Raw genomic sequence first — 26,762 nt, 5'->3', positions numbered from 1 at the left:
GAGAAAAACAGACAAAAACACAAGGAGGCCAATGAAAAAGGGAAAATGAACCCAACTAAAAACCCCAAACCACAACATATCTCAATGGATGTGGTTTGAATTTCACAGAGGTCTTATCAGTTTTTAGTTTTGTTTCTGAATTTCCCCTGTCCAGTTTTAGCACACTAATCCGTTGCTTATGTGTTTTTTACTCAACCTAAAATTTTAGATCTGAAAATGACCTGAATGTAGTTTACTTAAATTTTGGGTACAATTTTCCATACCCTTAAACACATTTAAAATCAAGTGTGCATTCTAACCATTTTTTTTAAAAGGGGGATTTATTATCGTTTAATTCTCACATCTAGATATTCAGTTGCTTGCAAGATTAAAATCCTTTTGGCCTGTTTTTGCTTCCATGGCTAGGTAGAAAGATCTTTTTATTCTTTTTTATTTTAATTAATACATTTTACAATTATTCTATGAAGAGTTGTTGAAGAATATTTTGTCACTATGGTGCATCGTTTAGGGATGCACAGAAATCTACTTCTTAACTGATAATAGGCTTGACTATGGAGCATCTGACACCCACTAACAGTGTGAAGATCATACTATTTATATTCCTGTACACCTTCTGTTGATTTAACAAGATCACTCCCCTTATTCTGCTGGCAGTTAAATGCAAGACATAAGAGTTGATTTACGAAAGTCAAATCAAACGATGCAGCCTGATCATAAAACAAATATTGCATTAGTGGATTTTATTTTATTTATTTTTTACTTTTGACAAAATTACTAAAATTGTATAGTGTGGTCCAAACCTATTCTATCTGTAAAGTGTCTTAAGATAACTTGTTATGAATTGATACTATAAATAAAAATTGAATTGAAATTTGGATTCCAATGATATGATGTATCTCTACATGTGCAAGAGAGCAACTGCCAATCTGTTACATGGTGTGTTTGACTGTTGTGCTGTAAAGGCTGTGCTTCTGTTTCACACTGTTAAAAAGCATCAAAAGTCTTGAAAGATTGATTTTAAGATGAGCTCTGCTGGTTTCCATCATTACCCTTTGTGGTTTTAGAGCAGGGGATGTAAAAAGCGCCAGAGCTACTTAGACATAACGCCTCTAAAAGATCAAATCAAGGAATAGAAAAAACAATAGCAATCCACAATAGCATTGCCCACAGGGTGGGTTAATATGTGAGTCACTATTCAACTGTCACACAGTTTCCTCCCCATTGACACAAAAATAGATAACACTTTAATTAACTGTATATAAAGTATATGGCAGACATTCAAGAAGTGTATTACTGTGTTCTAAATACGTGTAAATAAATTCAGAAGTTGTTACAACCAACGAGAAAATACATCAACTATCACAACCCCCAACTGTACCTTTCCAGTCAACACACACAACCACACACACACATACAACACATCCACTTGGTAAACACTGCACAAAACCAGCTTTCACCACAACAACAGGCACAGTAAAGAGTATATGTATTTTCTGTTGTCTGTTAGTGAAATGAAGTGAAAAAGTGTCCAAAGCTAAACATCTAGTACAACCCATTTACATTTTGACATTCTGCGAGTTTGTCAATGCACACTGTGGCTCCTATGAAAACAGTTTGAATTCCCTTTAGTGAGGTTGAATGGTGCTGTGCGTGTGCTTCCTGTAATTATGGTCTGTGTGCTCTGAGGGTGTATCTGTGTCTGTTCTTGTACTGGGTCCACTTACAGTAATTTATGAACTGACTAAACCATAAGGCAAGGGCTTCCGTGCGTGCAGCAACAGCACTTATTAGCACCAGAGCAGGTAAAAGAGATTAACAGGTATATTTTCTTTTCACTTGTTATCTTCAATGCTGTGTTATGTGAACAAATTATTTGGTATCCATAAAAAAGTGTCTTAAAATGTCTTTGAATATGCCTTTGACATTCTGTGGGACTTTTTAATAGTGCATGGAAACTCAAGATCACACAACCACCACAGTAACTACTACATATTTCTATATATAACATATCTCAGTCTGTCATTGCTTCCACAAACTAGTGTTTTCAAAAAATATCTAACAATGTGAAATGCTTAATTCTTCTCAGAGATCACTACCTAACTTTATCTCAACATCAACCATGACACTTCCACTGTCAGGTTATATGTCAAGAATTGTACTTGCCTGACATTTGCCTGTCTAAAATTATTTAGTTGATCTTTTATATAACAAAGTTTACGCTCAAACAATGGTGAGGGGTTTAGCCTCGGCAGTGTCGACTGAGATTCATAAAAAGTGTAATTCAACTCAAGTCTCCAAACTAATTCTTTATAAGTTCTCTGGAAACCGATCCAAAATGGCCACCACTTCCTTGGCCTTCAAAATATCTTTCAACATGCCTCCATTCCCAGAGTCCTGCATATATGAATGCACCAAGTAATTGCAATACATATAAAGTAGACACAATGGGATGCGGCAAATGAAGCGTTGGCAAAGTAATAATCAGCAACATTCATCAACAACATAGTGATTTAACCTAAATTGTATCCATATTAAATTCATGAAACTTGTTTCTCTAAAGGCTTCCCTACATGTAAGAAGCGGTGGGGTTCATGTTTGTAGCTACTGTTGCGAACATGAGCAGTGATGGTAGCTTCTTCATGTAGCCACACCTCTGGCTTAAACAACAGACATCTGGAGAAATTCAAACTCAAGAGCTTAGTAGAAAAGTACATTGGTGGTGGTGTTTTCTCCCAGGCAGATCATGGCACTGGTGCTGCCCTGTTTATTCATATAACAAGGAAGTTTATATAATTAGTTAGCTAGACCTGGTTAAAAAGGCAAAATGTGGTTTCATGTACCATATAAATGGCTTAAAATCCCTTAAAAACTGTTTTTAAAGCACTTCTCTATAACATTGAATATTCAATATAGCAAGTTAATGTTTGGAAAAATAAGTAATTTTTTTGTTAATATACTATAGAGCCATCAAAAACTGTGGGTTTGGTTTCTGGTAACATTAGTAAACACCATGGCACACACTCCCACTAATGATTTATGGTATGTTGATGCCACCTGGGCATATGACTGACCGCCCCCGTGATTATGTTGTTTTTCTGATAGCGTTCACATGGTCGGGATGCGTGTTCTTCTTTCCTTTTTTTGGCATTTAGTATAACAGCTTGTTGCATTATTGCCACCAACTGTTGGGCATAGCCTAGAGCATCAGGTGTGTGAGGTGTGTGGGGACATTGGCAAATTGTTTTACATGCATGTATGAATTTTCTATATTTAGGAAAGGTTTCTAAGCATTTAGCATATTTGAACGATCGCTGGCCCTGTTTCTCTATGTCAGTTCTTAACAACGCGTCACCAACTGGGAAACTCCCCTATAGCCCCTACAATTTGAAAATAACTACCTACAACTGATTTGAAAAGCGGCCGTGCACATCCATGTTCTGGCTTTGAAATTGTAAACTATTTTTGGTCAACCCTTAAATACATGATAAAAACCTGTAGTTTTAAACCTTTCGGATAAGATTTAGAATAATCCTGATGTCAGTTGTTTGAGCTGTAGGTGTGGAAACGCAGAGTTATCAGACAATAATTTACTCAACAACATTGCCCAGAACTTGGAACAGGTCCCAGCTCAACCAGTTCAACCGACAAAAACAGAGAGCCATCTACAGAAATGTGAAGCTCATTACAAGGCAATCCTTGAAAATAAATGACATCCCATTACTAGCCATAAGACTAATCAATGGTGATTTTACACACAATGCCATACAAATGATCAATATGCTGTGCCAAGCTGAAACCACTGAGTGCAGACGCATGTTGTTTTGTCTTTTCCTTCATTCCCACTGACTCGTTTCCTGGACGTCTGTCACATTCCTCTATCCCAGCTCAACATGACATCATGACTTTGCGTAAACATACACGCCATTTCTCTTAAGCCAAGTGGAGTGTTATCTGTACGCATTTTAAGCTAACCACGTGTATGTCTACACCTCACTCTGCGTGTTATTGCGAGAAGAAAGCGACGGTTGAGTTTAGGAACCGTGACATGCGGGACACAATCCACAATTTCCTGTGTGAAAGTTCTTTGTTTTACCCATCCACCACCCTGTCCAACCTCCCAATGCGGATTTTTGCCCTTTCACACTACTTGCTACGGCGTACATTCACACGCTATCACAAGATAATGAAAGTCAATGGAGGGGACGTTAAAAAACGAGAATGCGTCTTGATAACACACAAATAATGGCATACGAATTGGCGTGTCATACATACGCCATTTCATGAGATCAGTCTGGCCAGCTGAACTCCCTTTCTCACTTGTCTGGGATGAGGACTGTTCTGTGCAGTTATCCTCACGCTCTCTCTTCACTTTATGTTTTCTTGCTGTTAGGATTCCAACAAACTGTGCCAACGGCAAACCTGCTGTCCTTTAGACTCTTTCATCTGAGTCCAGTGGGTGAGCTCCTCCTCTCCAGAGCTGTTGAGGCCGAGGGAAATCCAGCCAATCATCTCCTTACGCTTCATGCTGCGCTTGTTGTAGACGGACAGAATAAGCGTGACGTCTGATAGCTGGAAAAGTGCTACCTGGAAGACAAACGTTTCTTTGTAGGTTGGGTTGGGTTGACCTCGACAAATGGATGTCTTACACTTGGACATCTCGTGGCCCATGGAGTTCAGTAAGGTCAGCTTAACATATGTATCTGGGCAAGAAACAGGCGGAGTAGACAATTAAAAGGGAAATGATGTAAACCTTTAGACATATTTTTAAATGTATGGCATCCAACTTGAGTGATGGATAATTTGTGCAAAATCCTTATGTTTCTACAGTGAATTCTCTTTGAATTAAAGCATTACTACCTTCTGAAGCTGTGTTTCCTCTGCAGCAGGGTATGACCCATTTTCCCCCAAAAAACGTTTGTTCCTGCTACAATGTCACTGCAGTTGATGTATAAGATCATGAGCACATAGGATGCAGTTTTCTCCTGATCAAACACGGAACGCAGCAGTGAGTGTTCCTGATAACAGAGCGAGAATTCAAAGGGCGCAAGGAGCGTTACTTCTGTCTTGTTGCTAGGCAACTACTGTACAGTATGTCTAACCTGAAGTAGGGGGTAATATTAAAGATATAAATGGATTGCAAAAAAGTTAGTAATGTGTTTGCCTGGGCTTGAGAGGATGAAGAGCCTTTTCCAAAATCTGATGATGAAAAAAAAAACGAAAAATAAAACTACAACACAAGATCCTTGTAATCAAACAGAAAACATAATCTTAAAACATGTTTCACATTAACACTATTCAAGAATTTACCTTTAGTACATAACAGTTATGATACAGCTGTTTCCCTTATATTTTATTGTAAATTAGAGCATATTTAAAAAAAAAAAAAATCCCAATATTTCCCATTTAACTGAGAAAGAAAGGAGAAAAGGAAAAACACTAGCATTATCAAGTGATTCACCATTCACAGTTTTTCTTTTATACTCCTCATTTCCATGCATAAATCACGATTTGAACAGAAGCCACAAATTCAGCTGAAAGTAAACGAGGCAAGACTGGCAATCACAATGGGTCTTTGAGAGTGTTTCGCCCCTCGTCTACAACCATACTCAATAATAATGCTGTGTATTATGTTCCTGTCTAAGAGGGAGCATAAGGAATGAATTGCTGATGCTTTCATACTGTCGAGTGCCAGCTGCCTTCCAACGCCTAGCTCACTGCCTCAAATCACACATTCAGTTGCTCTCTTTGACATAAAAGCACAGTGAAAAAAATAGCCTTGATTTCTTTTTCGACTGCTGCTGAATGGGCTCTGTAGAGCTGTGGATGTCTTAAGTGGTCAGTAGCGGTGATGCATGGCTCTTTGGTATTGTTGCTGAATGAGAGGGGCTGCGACTGATGATTAACTTGACTTGTCGGCTTGGTACTGTTTTGAAATTATGGAAAAGGAGCTCAGAAATTGCTCTGCATCTTTCACTATGCTCTTTCCACTTTGTAAGATACACAAAGTCAATCAAGGCCTTCATAAGGATTTTGCACAAAGCTTTTTTTTAGTGTTACCAGATGTGACTATTTTCTAAATGCAATTTGTATACAGTACGTGGATACGCTATTGAGGGAAGCAGAAACAATATTAAAATCTGGCAGCTAGTCATTAGTTACAGACATTAATAAATGAGTGGAACACAGCAATTAATGGGAGGACAGTACAGTATGTGTCTTTAAGATGAATGTGTATGCTCCACACTCTCACAGAAGTCATGTTTCTGTTTCATATGCTGTAAGCAGAACTGAAAAATGTCAAATAACACCCAAAGCATGCCAAAGTGTACTGTTTGAAGAAAGCCAGCAGTGGATGACGCACAGCATTTCCTTCTAACTGGCCATCAGCCACCAAGCAAACCGGTTTGACTTAGCATGAAAAGTGTTACTTCTGAGTGAAAAGACTTGCAGGCATCGCTTGCACAAACACAAGACACAACACAGGTAGTGAGAGTGGTTGCAGGACTTGTGCATAAGACAAACACGTACACATTCGAAAAAATGAAGGGAACAGGATTTACAACAAGCAGCTATCTTCATGGATACGTGTTAGAATTTTGAAGAGGGTGTGAAGGAATAACAATGAAAAGTAATTGCCATAGTTCCTATTGCTGCTTTTTACAAGTAATGTTTGCATTATTTTATACTTTTGGGAAACAAGGGATTCTCATGCCTGAGTGCTAAATATGAAGCTACATAAAGGAGACCATGAGCTTAACTTAGCATAAATACTGCAAACAGGGGGGAACAGCAAGCCTGACTGTCTGTGTAATTTCCTATCTGCCTACCAGCAACTCTGAAGCGCACTGATTAACATGTTATTTCTCATTTGTTTAATCAATACAAAAAAAGGCAAGTGTAAAAGTGTCAGATTGCGTTTTTACAGTGCAGTAACAGACAGACAATCTGCAGAGATGGAGATCAGGGATTTTATACCTCTGAACAGAGTTAGCTGTTTCCAGTCTTTATGCTAAGCTAAGCTAACCAGCTGTTGGCTGTAGCTTCATATTTACTGTTCAGATATGTAATTGGTATTGATCTTCTCATCTAATTGGGCAAGAAACTGAAAATGTTCATTTTTCCAATATGTCAAACTGACGCTTTAATTAAAATAAAACAAATCCGTCCTGACAGTTACAGTCACACACTTATAGCAATAGCTATTGTGCTTGTACTTTTCTTGGTTGTCACATTCTTCTGTTTTCTGATACATTATTCTTTCTTTTTTCTTACAATTTCTTCTAGCGGAAAACATTTTACAGATATTATGTAAACTACATAAGTAAATAAAATAGATAGAAAAGTTTAAAACATACATTTCAAATGTTGACCAATGAAAAATGCTGTTTGATTGACTGCCTCCATGAAGATAGTATGAATAAATCCATAGTTCAACAGCGATCGCACCTCACTTTGCGGCAGGGACAGAGACTCACCTCTGATAATATAAACATGTCCACCTATCAAGTGTTTTAGACAACAGAACAGCCCATCTGACAACAAGGGTTGGACAGCAGTAAGAAAAAACAATGGACCAAGATGTCATAAAGGTAGTAGGGTGAGAGAATTTCATGTGCAGACATAACAGAAGATGTGAGGGAAGAGAAACAGGGTCAGATGGTCAACAACACCTCACAAAGTTCAACAAGAGGCAGTTTTTGTTAGAACTTGCTGCAAACTGAGCCTTAAAAGTGGGAAACCAGGGATCAAACCAGAGGACAACTGAAAAGGAGGTAATGCAGCTAAAATGGATGGATCAGACTATGTCTCATTTGGAGAAGTTTCAAGCCATTTCTCTCTGTCTCAGTCTTAGTTGGACTGTCAAAAGCAAATGGCATTTTCTTTCATATATGTTTAACAAAGTCACTTTACTTCAGTTTTAATCAGATATTTTTCCAAAAATGATTCAAGCACCTTGTTTTCTGTAAGTGTGCAAGTGCCGTTTACAATATATACTTACAGTATGTAAAATGAATGAATGAATTGTAGACTGATATATAACTTTAAAGGCTGACACAAAAAACAAGTTGGTGGCATGTATGAATAGCTAATTTGTAAAAACTATAAATTAAATTAGGTGTAGAAAAACAATTTAATTGGTTGTGATATTTGCTCTGGAAGCATGATGCAAAGGTAAACCTGTATAATAATACATTCCAATGCACAAGCTCAACTTGTCCTTTTTTCCCATCTGAAACAGCTTGAGAAAATTGTTTACACTCTTCACTGGTCTTTGGCAATGACTCAAATAAACGTTTTAGAGTACTTACTGGGTGGCTTGTTGGCAGACAGGTTTTTAAAATGGATGCCTTTGATGATCTCCACTGAGAGACGTCCTGTCGTGGCGTTGTACACCAGGCCCACGAGGATCTCTGGTGTGGAAGTCTGACTGACTGACTGGAATGATGAGGCGCTTTCACTGCATGTCATATCTGAGAGGCTGACTTGGGATTCACCACCCTGAAAATATTTGCAGACATTTAGAGGATTGTTCACTGGTACAACAAAAATCACATTCAATGCGCCCCATATCTAGTGCAATATTGAGAATGTGTTTCAGTTCCTATTACCATTACCATTTTCCTAACGCTATCAACAGAATTCACAAAAACCCAGTGTACAAATGCATTATATTGCTGATGACACTGCTTGGCTAGCAATCTACTGATCGTTAAGATCCGCCCATAGTTAGTGTTGAAAAAGATGCATTTCCTTGTCAATATTTACTTTTTTTCCAGTACAATTTGTAGCTCTTTTGCGAAATGACAAAAAACAACGTAAGTAACAATAAAAACCAAAGGCAAGTAAACTTATATATGACAAATTACCTGTTGAATATGTTAATAGACTCTTGTGGTTTGAGATATGACCTAGCTGCTTTTTTCCCGTCTGCTTTTCCTCCTTGTTATCCCAATTTCAGTTAAACTGATGCAAGATTTTAAATTCTAGGAAAAGGAAAAAACAAACCACCACAACTAAAAAGATTTGACTATTTCTTGATGAAACGGAGGCAGTGTCACACCACCATCTATCCCTCAGACACATTAAACTAACAAGGCAAACTATAGCTAGTTTGATATTTATATTCTCTCGAGCTGCAAAATATCACCCCATTCTAAATAAAATGTTATCCAAAAACATGAAAGAACGATCAACATAGAGGAGCAATTAGTGAAGCGTTGAGAGAGCGCTTAAAAGCCAACACCTGCTTTGATCCTACTTACCGGGAGAGCACAGCATGGGTCTAATATGACTGGCATAGACATTTTGCCCTGAAGGTTGAGCTTGGTGAGGTAGAACACCTTTTCCCCTAGCACCTTCTCCTTCTTCATCCGCCGCATACTATAAAGGCGCAATCGAATCGCGTAATTGCTGATCATCTCTGACTCCACCTGGTTAAAGCGGAAGGTCTCGGTGAAGATTGGGCACGGACCTCTCTGGATTCCTGTCTTGGCTCTCTGCTTCTTGGTGGGCAGCAGCACCAGGTGGACCTGCCAGGAGATGTTGCCTGTGCGTTTTAATGCAGGAAGATCTGATACTGACGTGATGGTGACTGCCAGTTGCTGATCCTCTGAGTCGTAGTCAAACACCACGTCCAGAGTGCCATATTTTGCAACTGGATCTGGTTCATAACCTTTAGGGAGCTGAGCTGAGGATCCACGGGCTGACATGTCCTGAAGAAACCAAGGATTGTTCAATTTGCAATAAAAAACACAATATAGATTTCCTGTCATATCTTTGATCACTGGCATTTACCTCTGGACTTAGGACAGCTGTACTGTCACTCGGTACATCCTCCTCGTAGCCCTTGTTGAGGTAACGCTCAGTCATAGGACCATCGCTGCACTCACTGGGGCATTTTCCAAAGGACAGGTGGGGACTGCCGCTGGTATAGGACAGATCACACTTGGCGTCTCCCAGGTCAGACAGCGTACAGGACATCCTTGGAGAGCCGTTCTCATCCTGGTAAGGGGGTGGCTGAAGCTCATCCAGCGGAGGCGTTCGTCTCATCCTCTGGATGCAGTTGGCTGGTTGGAGAGAAGTCAGAAGGAAGAGGATCGCAATAATGTACATATTCTTTTTATTCATGCCAGCAGAGGTGGTGTAGCGATGGCAATGTCGGTTGGATGTACAGGTTAACTGCTTAGGTCTAGAGTAAAATTTCTCTTGTTGGATCAATTGCAATGAAATTTGGTACACTCACAGTCCCCAGAGAACAAAAAAGCCTAATGACTTTGGTGATTCCTTGACGTTTTTATCTAAAAGCCACCGCGACATTTTCACTTATCCTGTGAAATATCTCAGCATCTCCTTGATTGATTGGCGCAACATTATGTACGAATACACTCTAATGCTTTTATTTCAATATATAAAGATCAACTTTTCATTCAACAGAGCTGCTGGCATGACTGTACAGTAGACACCACAACTGCAGCTATCACTTTAGACAATCCTATACAATTTGATTTATATAGTATATTTTATATTCTGGATAATTCAGAGTGCTTTACATAAGACATGGACGGTCAAGTTTTCAAACGTAAACATCAGAGTAAACACCAAGGAAAAGATGAAGATTTGACTTTGACACGTTGAGGAAATGAAACAATAACAAAAAGATCTAAATATACCTTGAATTTGAAGTAAACCCAACAGGAAACACATATTTTCGCTTTGATTTAAAGGTGAGACATGTTAAAGTAAGTTTTCTAGAAATGTGTTTCAGATCTGTGCAGCATTGCAGCTAAAAGCATCATAATTGGATTTGGGCTATTGGGAAGATGATTATTAACAAACGTGTGGTGAAGTATTGGTTTTGTTTTTATTTAGAAGCAGACTGAGTCACACTCTTAAATATCTTAATCCATTTACAACAACAATGCCAGATAACATGAGACACGGTGGAAAGAGAATGTTTACCCATGCTGTAATGACTTTACAGATTTAACACTAGATTACAACACAGCAAAGGCTGAATTTACTGACAGTGAAGCCCTCATTACTTAAGGCTTACACAGTCATTAATGCATAAGCACTTCTGCATAGCCTTGCCATTTTATTTTATATTAACTGACTTTAAAGTAAATGTTTAATCTGTAGCTGCATCTCAGTAAATCTTATAGTCTAATTTGGGTTCCTATAGTCTGTTATAATGTGTATTTTTCATGTAATTCTTAAGCATTGTTATTTGCAATTCATCAAATAATTCCTTCTCACTCCAGAGCTCATTCGGCCCATCCTTGTGAGCATTATGGGCTCTGTGAGAGGAATCTTTTGAATACACATCTTAAATAAAACACCAGATGTGCACCATTAAAGGATTGCACTGAATACTTCTTAATCTGTCACAGATTTCATGCCTCTCACCTTTCTAAATGATTCAGTTTGCCTGGAAGGCATAGAATAAGGCTATACTGAGAGTCTCTGTGCCACTCAAAAAGAACCTTGAATAGTGTTGTCACTGCCTTCTCAAATCTGCCTCCCTTGTCCAACTTGGATTAACAAAAATTGAGCAGCTGATGTTAATACTCCCATAGGGACACTGGTGAAGAGTGCTTTATACCACGCCCAGTCTCTTGCAGAAAAAAAGAAAGAAAACAAAAGATGAACAAGAAAATAACTTTGTCTCCATAACTTCTCCATAACACTGATGACGAAATCTTTTCCAAATCATGAAACTTTCACTCTTAATAATGTCAGTGAGACACCACCTCAAACTGTGGCAAGATGGAGGCAAAGGAGTCTCAACTACGTGTCATGGAGGCCTTGATAAAAGGAGCAAATCCATTTTGAGTAGCTCTTTTCCTGCTGAGCCGGGGGCGGTTGATATGATGGAAGCTGCTGTGTAAAAGCACTACTCTTTTCTCCAGCCCGCTAATTGGGATGGTTACCATTCCTCCTCTTGTCTAACCCACTTCTTCACAGAATGTTATCCCCTCTGTACTGGCAGTCGCCTTGTTTTTCCTTCTTGTACTTCTGTAAGTGGGGAAACAGTTTGTGCTTTGTGAATTTTGACTGTGAAACTCAGGTATAACCTAAATATCTTAGGTGACAAATGAGCGGAGCAACACTTCATTGTCCTTTCTATGGCTACAAGGATCTCATCCAAATGTTGTGAAGAAAGCAAATTAGTGTATTTCCCAATAAGCCAATAAGGAAAACTATTCCTCTCAGATTTGTTCATGACGCTTTGGAGTACCACTGATATCTTATACCTCATACCTGTATTTCTCCATCTACAGTGCTACTGGACTGATTGTTAGCTGGTAAATCCTTCCGGCCAGAGAGCCATGTTTTCTATCATTTGTAACCTAAAGTAGCTTATTAGACAAAGTCAACAACTCATAATGAAAACAAGGTTTGTGTACATGCTATAATGAAGGTAGTCTCGCATTGCCAGACCCACCTCAATAGCGCCGTAAAGGAGGGTCTGGCTAGTCCACACAGCATTCTGGGATGGGAGAAAAATGTGCCCTGGTTTATTAGCATTTCTTTAAACCAATCACAATTGTCTTGGGACGGACGGAGCAACGGCGACACAACAAAATAGCCTCGGGAAGGAACTTGTTTTGGTGGAACGTGTACGTTCAAAGGTTGTTTTAGTCGTGCAGAACAAGAAAACTCAGATTGGACAGCTAGTCTAGCTAGCCGTCTCGATTAACCTGCAGAGATCTGAGGAGCAGTTAACCATAGTCCTCATACACCCACAAGAGTTTAAAATGACAACACAAAGAAAGCAAAAGGTGACTGTTGGAATTTCCGGCGACATCTGAACAATCGCGGAAATGAATGAATGAATGTCAATGTAGACTACAATCAAGGTAAGGCACTTAATTTTTTATGATGAAGTTTGATTAAATAATTTCACTGACACTGAAATAATTCATGAAATAAGTACTTTGACGTGTTCCTTAGCAACAATGTCCTCATCAAGGGGTCATGACTGCAAGGTAACTTCAGAGAAGAGGACAGAAGTTGGTCCAGACAAACCTCTGATTATTTTTTTCTTACTGCTTACTTCCTATTTTGGCTCCCGCAATGCCTGATTCTGCAGCATCTGCACAATCCTACTCATGTATAATACATATGTCCTGAGGATAAAGCTCTCCATACTCACAGACAAATACACACAACAGTGGCAGCCGAGAGAAAATACCATAGACGCCTCCAAACTTTTACAACAGCTTGTTTGAAATAAGGTGTACTCTCTCAGTTATATAATGGCAACTTCTTATGTCAACTGCTTTTGGAAGAAAAGAGTGACTACTGTCAGGACTGGAAAGGTCACTGCGTGGTCATTGCTCATCCATGATTAATTGCTATAACAGATACCTGCGTATAAGACATTGATTGACATTGATTGATATCTTTATTTCGAACATGCAAGAGAAAGTATATACAAATAAAAATAAAGAAAATAATAAAAATAAATAATAAAACAATGTTTAAAAACATTGGAGAGAAAAACAACAAACAAAGTACCCTTCTTTCCTGTGTTTACATACCTCTATCACATGTGCAAAAAGGAGTAGGAAGAAGTAAAACTTATGTACTCCTACCCCTTTAATTCTTGCATTCCTTTAATTTACAATATTTATAATTCTGTTGCTATATATATATATATATATATATATATATATATACATATATATATACATATATATATATACACACACATACCTACACACATATATATATATATATACACATACACATATACCCTCATACATATATATAAATAAACAAAACAAAAAACACAAACAAAACTTTCTACAGTGCTTCTTTATACTTTCTGAAAATAATTTCTTTGTACATTTTTTTGAAAAGGAATATGTTTGGGCATTGCTTTAGGTTCTCATTTAGTTTGTTCCACAATTTAACTCCGCAAATTGATAAACATAATCTTTTCCTTGATGTTCTACATCTATTAGTCTTAAAATTTCCTCTTCCCCTTAAATCGTACCCTCCCTCCCTTTCAGAGAACATCTTTTGTATATTCCCAGGCAATAGGCTATTTCTTGCTTTGAACATGAATACTGCAATTTGATATTTAATTAAATCATGGTATTTTAGCAATTTAGACATTAGAAATAATGAATTTGTATGATCCCGAAATCCGGCGTTGTGAATGATTCTTATTGCTCTTTTTTGCATAATGACTAGTGGCTGTAGTCTGTGTTGATAAGTGTTTCCCCAAACCTCTACACAGTAATTCAAATAAGGTAACAGTAGTGAGCAGTATAGGATGTGAAGTGATTTGGGATCCAGAATGTGCTTTGCTCTTGCTAGGACTGAAATACTTCTGGACAGTTTGGTTTTGATGTGTTTTATGTGAGGCTTCCAGCAAATATTGTCATCTATGATCACTCCAAGGAATTTATTTTCATGTACTCTTTCTATGTTAACCCCCTCTATCTGTATCTGTGCTTGATGCTTGATGCTTAGAAATGCAGAATATGTAGGCAACAGGATAACATTTTGGTATTTGAGGCATTTTGGTTTGTTTGTAGTCCGAGTAGCATTGACCGATAATGTTTGAGTGGGCTTTGGTTGGATGCAGGTAAAGAGTCTGAGTGCAGAGCAAAAGAGGTGGAACGCACTGGCTGAAGTCAAGGGTGTCACTTTGTGTTGAAAAGGGGGAGGGGCATCAGGGCTCAGATGAAAAAAGATTTTTGCATATAATGAGAGAAATTGGTATGAGGTAAGTGTAGATGATTACCAGGCAGGGAAAAATATTGCATAAAAGCATTGCATCAAAGGGCAATAGAAAATATGAGAGTAGGCCTCCTCAGCAAAAAATGCACAATTTGATTGCGTTAAACACTTTATTTTCTGCATTCTGGTGAATTTAAGCTAAAATGTGTGCTAAAAAATGTATATATTTATGTATAAGCAAAACACTAAATTTAGGCAGCAGGTGACAATTCAAAATATAAAAATACAATTGAATATAATCGAATAGAAAATTGAAAATATTACTAGGCATTTTTTAATTGCTTTTAGAATATTTATTCACCTGTGTATAAGGCATCAGCTTTTCACTTTAATGCAATCTCTGCTGAGTCAACGCACATGTAGGCATGATTTAGTCCTCCTTTCTCTTGTTGTTTGTTTGTTTGTGGAAGTAACCTCTTTAAATACAATGTTTAGATCAATGACAAATAACTGCATTTTGATTCATAAACCTCCGGACTCTAATTGCTCCTATGTGTTCAAACTAGATGCCTGCTTGTGTTCAAAGCAGACATTCAGCACATCATAGTCACAGTATGATAGTAAACTCATTATCTTGGCTTCTTAGACAAACTAAACAACAATATTAATTCTTCCTAATGGACATTTTCACTATTTAGACATTTATAAACAAAAAAATAGCTAAGAAAATAATCTGAATCTGAATAGAACGTGGATTTGTTTTGAACGGTCCCAATTACATAAGTTTTGGAACCCCCGTTCTAAATAGTTTAAAGATTGATTTGACAGAATGTTTATTTACAGTAGATAAACTGAACAGTACATTATGAATAATATGCAGGCAACTTGCACAAAGCTAGTGGAGAATAACCTAAATTTGGCTTTGTATTTACAACAACTAATCAGTAGTGCGTTAAAGACTGCATGTTCTCACTCTTGTTAGAGAGCCACTTGACAAGAATCCCTGATTAGCTCATGTTCTATAAGTCTCAAAATGGAGAATCACAGTGGCTGTGAGACAAAAATCCAATTTGGCTATGGTTTTTCAGTTTTGATCAGAAGAGCAAGTCTGCTTTAACAGAAAATGTGTTAGTATTACAAAAACAGCAATCATCTCCAGGAATTTCTGTGCATTTGACTAAAATGCATGGAAAATCTCTGTACAGTATGTGAAATCAATGAACAGCCGATCTGTTCCCATATCTCTCAACACGTAACGACAACCTTGTTCAGTGCTTCTATGCTAATGGAGTCAGAAGCGTGTCGTGCGCTATTTATCCCACAGCTACACATTCAAACAATGCTCTAAGTAGATTGTGCCAGACACTCTACCTTGGAACCCACTGTCTTATATAACACAAAGCTTGTTCAGGCATGATTCACCAATTGAGACCCTGGCGAGGATTAGATTGTTTTTGTCTTTGAAAAAATGTCAGACATAAACACGGCTGATTTCTGTCTGACAATGACAAACGCAAACGTGTCAGACTTGCATCTTTGTACGTGTCAAAATGTAACTAAAATGTTTCATTCTGCTACAGTTCTATAGGATATCAACACCTCTGCATTTTTTTAAAGGAGCAGGTGTATCTTGTGAAAAAATCCACAACATTTACATTGACATTTTTTTTAACTATTTTCATTACCTCTTATCATTTCATTTTCTTCTAGTTTTTGGCCGTTAATGCTTATTTCCTTTCTTCTAACAAATAGTACTATATCTTAGGACACACTTATTCATGCTCTTGACAAAAGGTTAGACAATAAGATTGATACTACTCTCATGTCAAGTCCGGTCAATATAAAGCTACAGCCAGCAGTTATCTTAGCTTGATATAAAGACTGGAAACAGGTAGCCTGGCTCGATCTGACAGAATTCTTTTTATATAAGTTATATAAGTTATATCTTGTTTGTTTATACATACAAAAACTGAAGCGTAAAATTCACAAGTCAGAGTCACTGCCAAAAAATAGTCCAGCACTTAACCCCTGGACACAGCCAGGCTAACTGTCTATGCTAAGCTAAGCCAACCGGCTGTAGCTTCGTAGTTAGTGTACACACAAGAGTGGTATAGATTGTCTTATCTAACGCTCGGCGATCAAGTGAATAATCGTATTTTACAAAATGTGTAACTATTACTTTAAATGGCCTACTTAATCAGAAATATCACATTATATACATTTATTTTCTAAGGCTCTCGTTCATTGTAGCACTATTCCTTCTGAACACATGAATCCGATATAACAATAATGAATGCAGTATGTTATATGATGTCAAGGGTGTTACCCAGCCTAAATGATTGATTCACATTCAGGGTGCAAATAAAGTGTGTATGTCAAATAAAAGACTGATCCAAATAGGTTAAGGCTGATGTTCTCCTGGGACTCTGTCTATAATGAAATAAAGGAAAAAGCCTGCCTTCCGTCCATCACAGTAAACGCCCTGTGATGGTGAGTTGGGCCGATGGGAAACAGAGATGCATAAAGAAAAAGAATTTAAAAAATGTTTGAGGCTGGGGCTGTTCAGATTATGCAGACAGTTGACTGTTTCACAACCCTCCCACGGAGAGTGTGCTTAACAGGAGCATCGCTTTGATCACCTCTCTGGCTTAACTGAATCATCCAGTGTGTATCAGTATGTACATTGTCTGTGTATGTGGTGCATTTGCGTTTGTTGGTTTGGAGGTGCAGAAGCACCTGTGCAATTGACTAAGGGGGGTGCATATCTGTATTAATACATATACTTTATCTGTGTATATATATATATATATATATATATATATATATATATGGTCATGGTGACAACGAATGCAATAACCATGAAACTAAATAATCTCTATACATGAATAATACATGGGGAACATCTAGTTTACTGATTCAATTCACAGACAGATAGCTTACCGTCATCAGCCGAGGCTTCACTGCTGTAGCCGTTATACTCAGCAGTCAGAGGGCTGTACTTCTGCCGGCTCTCCCAGCAGAAACCTCCTGCGTGTTTGGTATTAGCGGCTGCCTTGGCTCCTCCGCGGAGGCCTTGGGAGCGGCTGACCGCTTCCTGATACTGACCCATCAGTTCATCCTCGCTGTCCGATGATGAGTCCTGCGAGTCGCCGTCGGAGTAGGTCTTGTCTGTTTGGGGTAGAGAAAGATGGCCTGCTTACTGTGGGACAGACTGACATGCAAAATATCAGGTAGACTGGCAGCCTCTACTGGCTGCAATCCTATACTTCAAAGGACATCAGATTAACTGCTTTGTAAAAGGCCAACAGACAAAATACTAGGGGTGGGAATTGATTCACACCTCAATTTGATTCCAATTCAGAAGCCAACGATTCAATTCTAAACCCATTTTCGATGCATCTCGATGCAACAATTTTTTAATGTACAGTTCCATGCGTGATTTTTAAAAATACACATTTTAACATGTGTTTTTTTCTGCACTCTTGCCTAAACTCTAAATTGTCCATTATCCCATCTTCTTTCAGTCACTCTGTTTTGTGATTTGTACTTATCTGGAGAAAGCAACTTTATTTTATAATTTAAGGATTGATTATTAACTTCTACGTTCTAGAGAGAATCATAATGCAACTAAGAATTGAGTATTTTTCCCACCCCTACAAAATACCTCAGGTAAAATTCCATTGTCAGAATAGCTCGCTAGAAATTAATTTCATCAGACTTTGTTTATGAATGTGTCACCAAAACTAAACTTGACAGTTAGCAAGTGCTTGAAAAAAATAAGGATGAGAGACCTCTGTAATATATAGTTTAAACATCAGGGATTGTAAAATATATAATCCATGTATAATTTATTTATGGTGAATGTCTTTTTATGGCCAAAGGTTTTATTGTTATTGTTATTATCACTGTTATTATTGTTATCTTTGTACCGTCTTCTTTCTCTCTATACTGTATTTTGCTGAAAACTGCTGCTGGAAATTTCAATTTCCTTGCGGGAGTCATCCCAAAAGGATTGATAAAGAGGGTCAATTGTTTGGTCTATTATTTTTTGTCTATTTATATTTTATGTTATCTTTTCTCAGTCCCTCCAGGATTTCACGATGTCGCGATCGCGCAAATTCACGAGAATTCAACCAATCACCTTGATTTTGGTGCGACTCGCAATTTTGACCAATCAACGCGGGGCTGATGAGCTCCCCCCTAGAGACTGACGCGTGCAAACACGGTCGATGCAGGTAAAATTGGAGATGAGACGTACAGTAGGACCTAAATTGAGGACAGCTACGCTTGTTATTGTGAGTGCAATGATAAGTTAAAGTCCAATAAGTCCTTTATCAAACCGTATGAATGTGTGTCCCAGGCCAGTACAGGAAATAAACGAACAATGTAAAGATCAACAAGCCCCTGACTGACATGTTCAAATTGGATTCATTCAATAAATTAAATCCATCAGTCATTTTCCTATTATACCAACATTTGCAGCATCCTCAGCCTTTTTGGTAAGGTTACTAGAGTAGTTATATTCTCCCCAAAAGAAGTTTATTTTTTATTTTTAAAGAACTATACATAAAACAATTGCAACTTTTTTTGCAACTTTGTCTCCTGCAACTTCTTTCCAACAAACATACAAAAAACATTGCAGCTTTTATCGCAATGTTTTACAAAATGTTTTTACAATCTCAAAAAAAGTCCACAAAATTCTGGAGGGACTTTTTTCTTATATGCTTCTGTTTTGTTGTTTTGTGCCTCACGTGATCACTTCATTTTCCATGGTTTCTTTTCTTTATGTTGTGTTATGCACTTGTTAAGATCTTTGTGACTTATGGCTATATAAAAAGCGTTTTATTAATACATTTTACTTAATTGGAGGACAACAATTATATAATTTGAACCTTTTAAATGCCAGTTTGTTTAAATAATTCCACACAAAACTTATGCTAGGAGTATATTTTTCACAGTCTGGGATAAGTCAATTGCATCAAAACACTGGAGTGCTCCATATTACATCAGCAATAACACTAATGGAAACCAGGAAAATAGCTATTTGTGCCCTATAGGGCAAACATGAGAAAATGGTCCAATCTGTTGGAAAATAGCAAAACTACAAATTGGAAACGAGCGCTTTATATTCAAAGCCTGATATAAAACAATGCATGATTTTATCTTTTTATGGGCAGGGGATCAAAATGTTTGGTTTTATTTCAATAGGGAAATTTTTTATTTTAAATGTATATGTGTCTATATTTTGGGTGCACAGGTTATTATATATGTATTATGGGAGCTGAAGTCAAACTCCAAAAATCAAAGAAAAATAAAAACCATATGCATTAACACAGCCAAAATAATAGAAAAGCTAAAAAGCCATCCCCCAAGTCACTAGTGGTGCATAAGGGATACAGGTTTGAACCGTTGAAAGGTTTTGAAATGTTAGTGGTGGTTGTGACAAATAGGTTTGATTAAAAAATATATACATTTACGTATTGTTTTGCAGTAGAAATGTTTAAAATCCATTCATCCCTTTATTGGATCATACAGAGAGCTAAAGAGCATTCAGTCACAGCTTTATTAAGGTGCTGCAGATAAAGAGACACTCTGCACACTCACCCTGCCATGCTATTTCCTGTATGTTATTTTATTTCTCATGCGTTCAATGATAAATATTCAATGACAGATTATCCTTCCGCTGTTTTTTTATTTTTTATTTCACTGAAAAAAGGACATGCCATTACTCATTTTGTTTTATTGGTTCTGGGTGCCATCACACATGTCATCCATTCTGAAAAGTGTCTGAGGTTGTTCTTTTTTATCCTTGTCAAGTGACTTTGAGATGCTAAATAAATATGGGCCCTGGAATTGTGCATGAAAAACAGGAGTTTAAGAACATGTTAACGATATCATCAACTTTGGATATTTGAACTGTGCATTGGAATTGTAATGGAAAGTACCCTTTTCTCCACCTGAATCCTATAAAAACATGACTTTGATATTTTCTATAAACAAAATCACTGGTTGGTGTCCCAATGTCTACAAAAATTAGATATGGCTGTGTTTTTATTCCATTATTATTTGTGTTACAGAGTCTCGAATATAACGTGGTGAGTTCTTGGGTTCAATTTACAAAGCTAATGTTGCCATGAAGCTCTTGCCATGAGTCAACACTTTATGCAACAAAGTGCCTTGAAATGCGACAGAAATATATGTATAGACATATAACCACTAAAACACCTGTTGTAGTTCCACATTTGTTCCAGCAAGGGGCAGCAGAGCTTTAGAATGACTTCCTGTGCGGACTGAACAATCCCTCCGAACTAACTGTATTTGCAATGTGTGTTTAGTTTCTGAGCATGAAGCAAAAAGAATAAAATATTTAGCACCCATCAAAAACATTGTCAGTCTACAAAGTAACAGTTTGGGCTCAGAAAAGAGAGAACTATTCTATCACTACATTACAATATAACTTACCACCATCTATGAAAAGTAAACATAATCGTCTCATGTTTTTGTTAAAACAGTCATTGTTCACAAAGATAAACAGGAAAAGACACCAAGAACAATTGCCTCATCGCTCTATATACTACCTCCCTTTGTTTTTAACTGAATGTTTACCAAGTGTATTCTCAGATTAGAGCCCACTCCCTGTGCAGGCTCCCTGGGGCCACCAACCTTTTAACCTTCTGAAGCCCTGTGGATGGATAACAAGTAAACAGGCCTACTATCTGTCAGCAACGGTAATCCCCTTATAGGTTGAGAAAGGACAGTGCCAGTGGAAAATGTCCCCATGCAGCGGTCAGGCCACATGCTGCAAGTCGGTGGCATGGCTCCATAATTTTTTATTTTTTTTTATGTAGTGGTTGGACAACACAAATGACTTGAGTCTAACTTTTCTAGTTGAAGCTCAGGTTGGACAGCTGACCAATGAAAAGAGAATCATTTGGAAGCTCTTAAGATGGACCATGGTGCAGTTATTACTCTGTGCAAGAGTAGGATATGTTTTATTATTAAAATCATCATCATCATTATCATTTTTATTATTATTGTTATTTTAATAATAATAATAAAAAAATAATAATACATTTGTTAAATGGTGATATTACTTACTATTACTGGACAATTCTTTGTGTGGAAATTTAGTAGTTATATATATAGTAGTTTCATAAATGTCAATTACAAGGGGCATTAGGTGTAGTATTAAAAACATCTAAGGGTTATGTGACATGTTGAAACAATTAGGGTGAAATGTGCATTGAAACCTTTAGTACAAAAAAGTGCACAAGAGCATACCTTGCAACTCAGCTTTTTTCCTGAAGTCATCAAGGCACTGAAGGCTCCCTGGGTTCTCTAGTGCCAACTTGTTGTTCAGGTACCAGAACAGGAGGGTCATGAGGATGATGAAGAGTCCGATGGCTGTCAGAAACCCCAGCACCTCTGGAGAGACTGAGACATGGGAATTTAGGTTAAAGTTGCTGCTATTAAATGTTAGCACACAAACATTGGTATAATGTTGGTATACAAATGAGATCATGGCCAACTGATTATTTTTTAAGAGAAACGTTTGCAAAGTAAGCTAACACAGCATGGCAGCAAAAATACATGGTGCTGAAAATATAGATGTATCATATCGTATATGTAATCAAGACAACTTAGTTTGGCAAAAAAATAAAAAGACAAAACAGCAGGAGTCTCATCATCTCATCATGTTTAATAATGTGTATTTGTGGTAATTAATATTTAGATTAATGTGGTTGGTTCATGTTCAAAGAGAGAATTAAGCACTTTTACAGACAGTATAATACGTGCTTTTAATGCAACAATCAAATCAGTAGCAGGTAGAGAGAGCGAGGGAGAAGGAGAGAGAGAGCAAGCGCCACTAAAGATACAACCGGTGTGTTGCCATAGCAACAGATTCAGGTACAGCATCACACCAGAATCCAGACACACAGGCAGGTCAGATCTCATTAATCCTAACTCTCACACATCAGTAGATACGGTTTGCTTTGGAAAAATCACCAGATATGTAAAATAAACCCTGTTGATGAAGACAATCAGCCAGTTGTATTACTTTCCACCTCATATTTCACCCTCCAACACCTTCTTGGAAATGTTATTTCATCATCAGGTGTGGTCACAGAGGACACTTCCAGCTTTAACTATCCGAGCGTATGTTTTTCAGTTGTTGTTCTCTCTGGTGGCAAATCAACCCTTGTGACATTTTGTCCTCCACCACTGCTGACTCTTTAATGTAAACCTCGCAAACTTGTACTAAACCCAAAATAATTAAGTTGAACATTTTCACTTCATAGACCTCTACAAAAGATCAGGACAGGAGCAATCCACCTTCAGTACCAGAGTGAGACTGTCACCTGCTGCAGGGAGTCCAGAAAATGTATTTGAAAAAAATGTTGGCAAAATATGTGTTGCAATTTGGGGCACACAGAGGATGAGTGACTGACTGTTCACAAGCTGGTATACATTAAAAGTCAGGACTTTTGGGGCATTTTGGGATGAAACGGTCAATGCTATCTCTCGTTTCTCAGCAATGCAGAGGTTTGTATTCACAGTGTAACATGCAGGCTGCACCAAGGATTTATGTATGAACCGCACACTACCAAACAGTGCATACAAACTTCATCACACAAAGTTTGTGATAAAAAAAGCAAACTTGTAAACCACTCTGCATTGTACTAATGATGATGAGAGGGATTTGGATTGTGGAATGCAGTGGAAAGTAAAAAGAATGTAGAATGTACAATCTAACTGATACTGACTCTACTCCAGACCCACGTGACACTTGACACAACATAGAATGAATGTTGAAATACTTAAGATTTTAAGTACTTCGGATTTAAAATAGTTAAGTCAAGTTTATTTATATAGCCTCTACAAAATACTGCCTTTAAGGGGAACTCTATCATATTAATATTGCTCATCTATGAAGTGGGGTGACTTGTAAGAGAAAGATTAAAAACAATGGTCAAAATAAATGAACACAGGCCAAGATGTCCTGACTTAAAGATACCATTATGGACCAAGCTCCAAAAACACGTTAAATGTAGTAACTAAACTTCATTGCCAAACGCAATTGGGATACTGCACAAGCTTCAACATTTAAGTTAGCTGCTAGCTAGCTTATAAGGTTGTAAAACAGGGTTTGGGTTAGGCATCACAACAAATGGCATCATTTAGTTTGACTCTCCCTGCCTGATAAATGTACACTTCTTTCAAAATTCAATGCCTGCAGTTTAAGATGCATGGTTTATAATAATATTTAGTCTCCAAGACCAACCTGAGATAATCGTAATAAGATCAGGGTTATTTTCTCAGACTTTAGAAATCTCCCTCCAGAACCACAAAAGACATTGTACTGTGTGTAGTACTCCTCGTGATGATACAGTTTGAGAACCTAACTGTTAATAATTTACATAAATCAAGTGATTACAAAAATTAATAATAATAATAATAATGTGCCAGTAGATCCTCTACATTAGCAAAAATCTAGTGCTAATGTCTTAGACAGCCCACTGATGGGTCATAAAGTAAGAAGTGAGAAAAGAGAAATTATAAAAGCAAAGGGGGAGTGTACAAAAGTGTTTTAGTGCAATTAGAAATAATACACAACTCACATGACTGCTCAAACTACTGCTGAGATCATTTTCAATGATGAGTTAATCTTTGCAACATGGCAATCACTACGTGAAGAGTCCATTTGGTTCAATTAAACCAAATAACTGGAAGACAATGAGCGCATTCGGCAAGCAAGTGTACTTAGATGACATCATGTTTCCCGATCGATGATGGTGATGATGATGTTTTCTGTTATTCATAATGGCCATTAACTGGACTCAGGCAACAGTGTCACACTGCGAGCAACTTCACACTGCCTGCACTTTTGCATTTGTTTCAGTCTGTAGTGCGGTAAATGCTGGTTATTTTGCGTGCACACACACACACAATGTTTTGGTAACAGGAGGCATTATCTCACGGGAATGCCTGTCTGCTCACACTGTACCATTTTCTCACCGATGACTGAATTATTCACAGCACAGACGGAGCGGGATCCTGTTCTGTATAATTCCCCAACAGGCTCAAACAGGGACAAGAATATGCAATCACAGAAATCTACAGACAGTTTCTCTCTTTACTTTTGGCTTCCTGATTTAAGACTACAATTAATATTTTTGTATTTATTCATGCTTCATTCCTCACTTTTCCTCCCATCGCAGTACGTTTAGTGTTGACGTGTCGGTGATACCGGGTCGAGGATGTCTATGATTTTTTCTTTTTATCGTGTCTCAATTTTATCAAACTGACACACACTACACTGATTCAAATGCAAAATAAGTCCTTAAGAGCGTTTAGATTCTTACCTTACATTGGTCAAATTGCTTCTCAATTGATTTTCAAACCTGAAGCCACTAACTGGAACAAACTAAAAATTATACTGATGGTAAGCAAAAAATCATAGGTGGTAAACATTTGACTTATTATACATGATCTTGATTAAAGAAACGAGTCAAAGTAAGATGTTTGAGCCACTACACATTAACACACAAAAAAAATGGGGACATTTACCGTATATTTGTGAGTAAAGCACAACAGAGAAACGTGCCAGAAGTTATTGTTAAGGACACTAATACTGAAATAACACATGCACACACATACAATGAACATATTTTCAGTTTTAGCTAATACATGTACAACCTTTTTAACCAAATCTACTGCACTCCATTAAAAATACTGATAATAGTCATCAGACAATATGTGGGGACTGAATGCTGACTGTTACACAAGAAGCTCAGAGACCAATAATTTGGGAAAGCTACCTTGCATTGGTTACAAACTGTACCACGCATCTTTTCGCTCCACGAGTCTTTAGAGTTGGTGTTTTGATTGAATCCAGCCGTGTGGTCAGAAAGAACACTGGAGGACTGGTTTGATGCTAGCTGCCTTACTTGGAAAAAGCTAGACTTCACCACAGCTTTAATCTGGCTGTCAAATTTAAGGTCTGAGTCTACTTTTACACCCAAATTATTTACAATTGGCTAGCGATACTGCGCCAGAGAACCCAGATCAACTAGGGAGGAGGTCACAGAAGTGCCACCAAAGACCATGACTTTGGCCTTTTTTTCATGAAAATTTAGAACATTTTGGGACATCTAAGCCTTAATGTCCTGTAAACACTGTAGCAGTGGGTTAACAGTGTTGGAATCAGATTTGTTTGAGGGGGACATAGATCTGGCTGTCGTCCGCATAACAGGGAAAAGAAATGCCATGTTTCCTGAGAATAGAACCAAGTGGGAGGAGATAGAGAGAAAGTAATAGAGGGCCAAGCACCGAGCCCTGTGCGACCCAACATAAGAGAGGAGCAGTGGAGGACACAGAGTCGTCAAGGCCGACACAGAAAATCCGATTTGACAGGTAGGACCTGAACCACTCCAGTGCTGTGCCACTGACGCCCAACCACTGCAATGGTCAACAAACAAGCAATCAGGATTTCATGGTCCACTGTATCAAATGCAGCAGTCATATCTAAAAGTACAAGAACAACACAGTGACCAGAGTCAGTAGCTAAAAATAATATAATTAAAAACTCTTCAATATAAACATTAACTTTTATTTTGACATAGCTACAGTAGATGATAGGAAGAAGCGTAATGTATTTATATGGCAATTACAAGACTGTCCAATCACCAGCCACAGCCCAAAGAAACAATGAAACCTTTCCTTGCGTTTAACAAATGGGAGGAACCATTATGTGGGTCATAGGAAGGTTTCTGCACTGCACACCATGAAAATGACATCTTGACGTGACAAAACAGAAGAAGCAGGTGGTCTTAATATCCCTTGAACTGGGTAACCGTGTCTGGAACTGACACCCTGACAGTTGTGAAATAAAACTACAGTGGCTACAAATACTGTACATCTTAAATTAGAGCCGATGAAGAGCATGCTTGTAATTTCACCATCATAATCCAGACAATGTCCTTCTCAACTGTCCTGCAATGGGAATTCTAAAAGTGGTGAGCCAAAAGACACACAGGAAGTACTACATTTACCACAATGCCTGGGAG

The 26,762-nt window shown here is 37.8% G+C and overlaps 1 protein-coding gene and 1 long non-coding RNA gene across 3 annotated transcripts in view; both read right to left on the bottom strand.

Moving 5' to 3' along the window:
- Window positions 1-183: 183 nt before the first annotated feature.
- LOC117936187 lies at window positions 184-3,210 on the bottom strand. Its single transcript, XR_004654901.1, has 2 exons — window positions 2,652-3,210; window positions 184-2,566 (listed from the first exon to the last, which is right to left on the bottom strand). It is a non-coding gene; the product is annotated as an uncharacterized LOC117936187 (long non-coding RNA).
- A 293-nt stretch (window positions 3,211-3,503) lies between these two features.
- Window positions 3,504-26,762, bottom strand: part of syt14a (synaptotagmin XIVa) — a 35,887-nt gene continuing 12,628 nt past the window's right edge. For both annotated transcript variants that reach the window (XM_034857518.1, XM_034857519.1), the window contains 8 exons: window positions 21,976-22,128; window positions 17,635-17,862; window positions 9,796-10,067; window positions 9,264-9,713; window positions 8,310-8,499; window positions 7,476-7,532; window positions 4,302-4,700; window positions 3,504-3,886 (listed from right to left, as the gene is read on the bottom strand). In XM_034857518.1, coding sequence (XP_034713409.1) covers window positions 4,387-4,700; window positions 7,476-7,532; window positions 8,310-8,499; window positions 9,264-9,713; window positions 9,796-10,067; window positions 17,635-17,862; window positions 21,976-22,128 — 1,664 coding nt within the window. In that variant the 3' untranslated portion in view covers window positions 3,504-3,886; window positions 4,302-4,386. The remainder of the gene's footprint in view (window positions 3,887-4,301; window positions 4,701-7,475; window positions 7,533-8,309; window positions 8,500-9,263; window positions 9,714-9,795; window positions 10,068-17,634; window positions 17,863-21,975; window positions 22,129-26,762) is intronic.

This window comes from Etheostoma cragini, chromosome 20, assembly GCF_013103735.1.
Source record: "Etheostoma cragini isolate CJK2018 chromosome 20, CSU_Ecrag_1.0, whole genome shotgun sequence".
NCBI lineage: Eukaryota > Metazoa > Chordata > Actinopteri > Perciformes > Percidae > Etheostoma > Etheostoma cragini.
The sequence above is the reverse complement of the archived record's forward strand: the minus strand, read 5'-3'. Positions and strand labels throughout refer to the sequence as shown.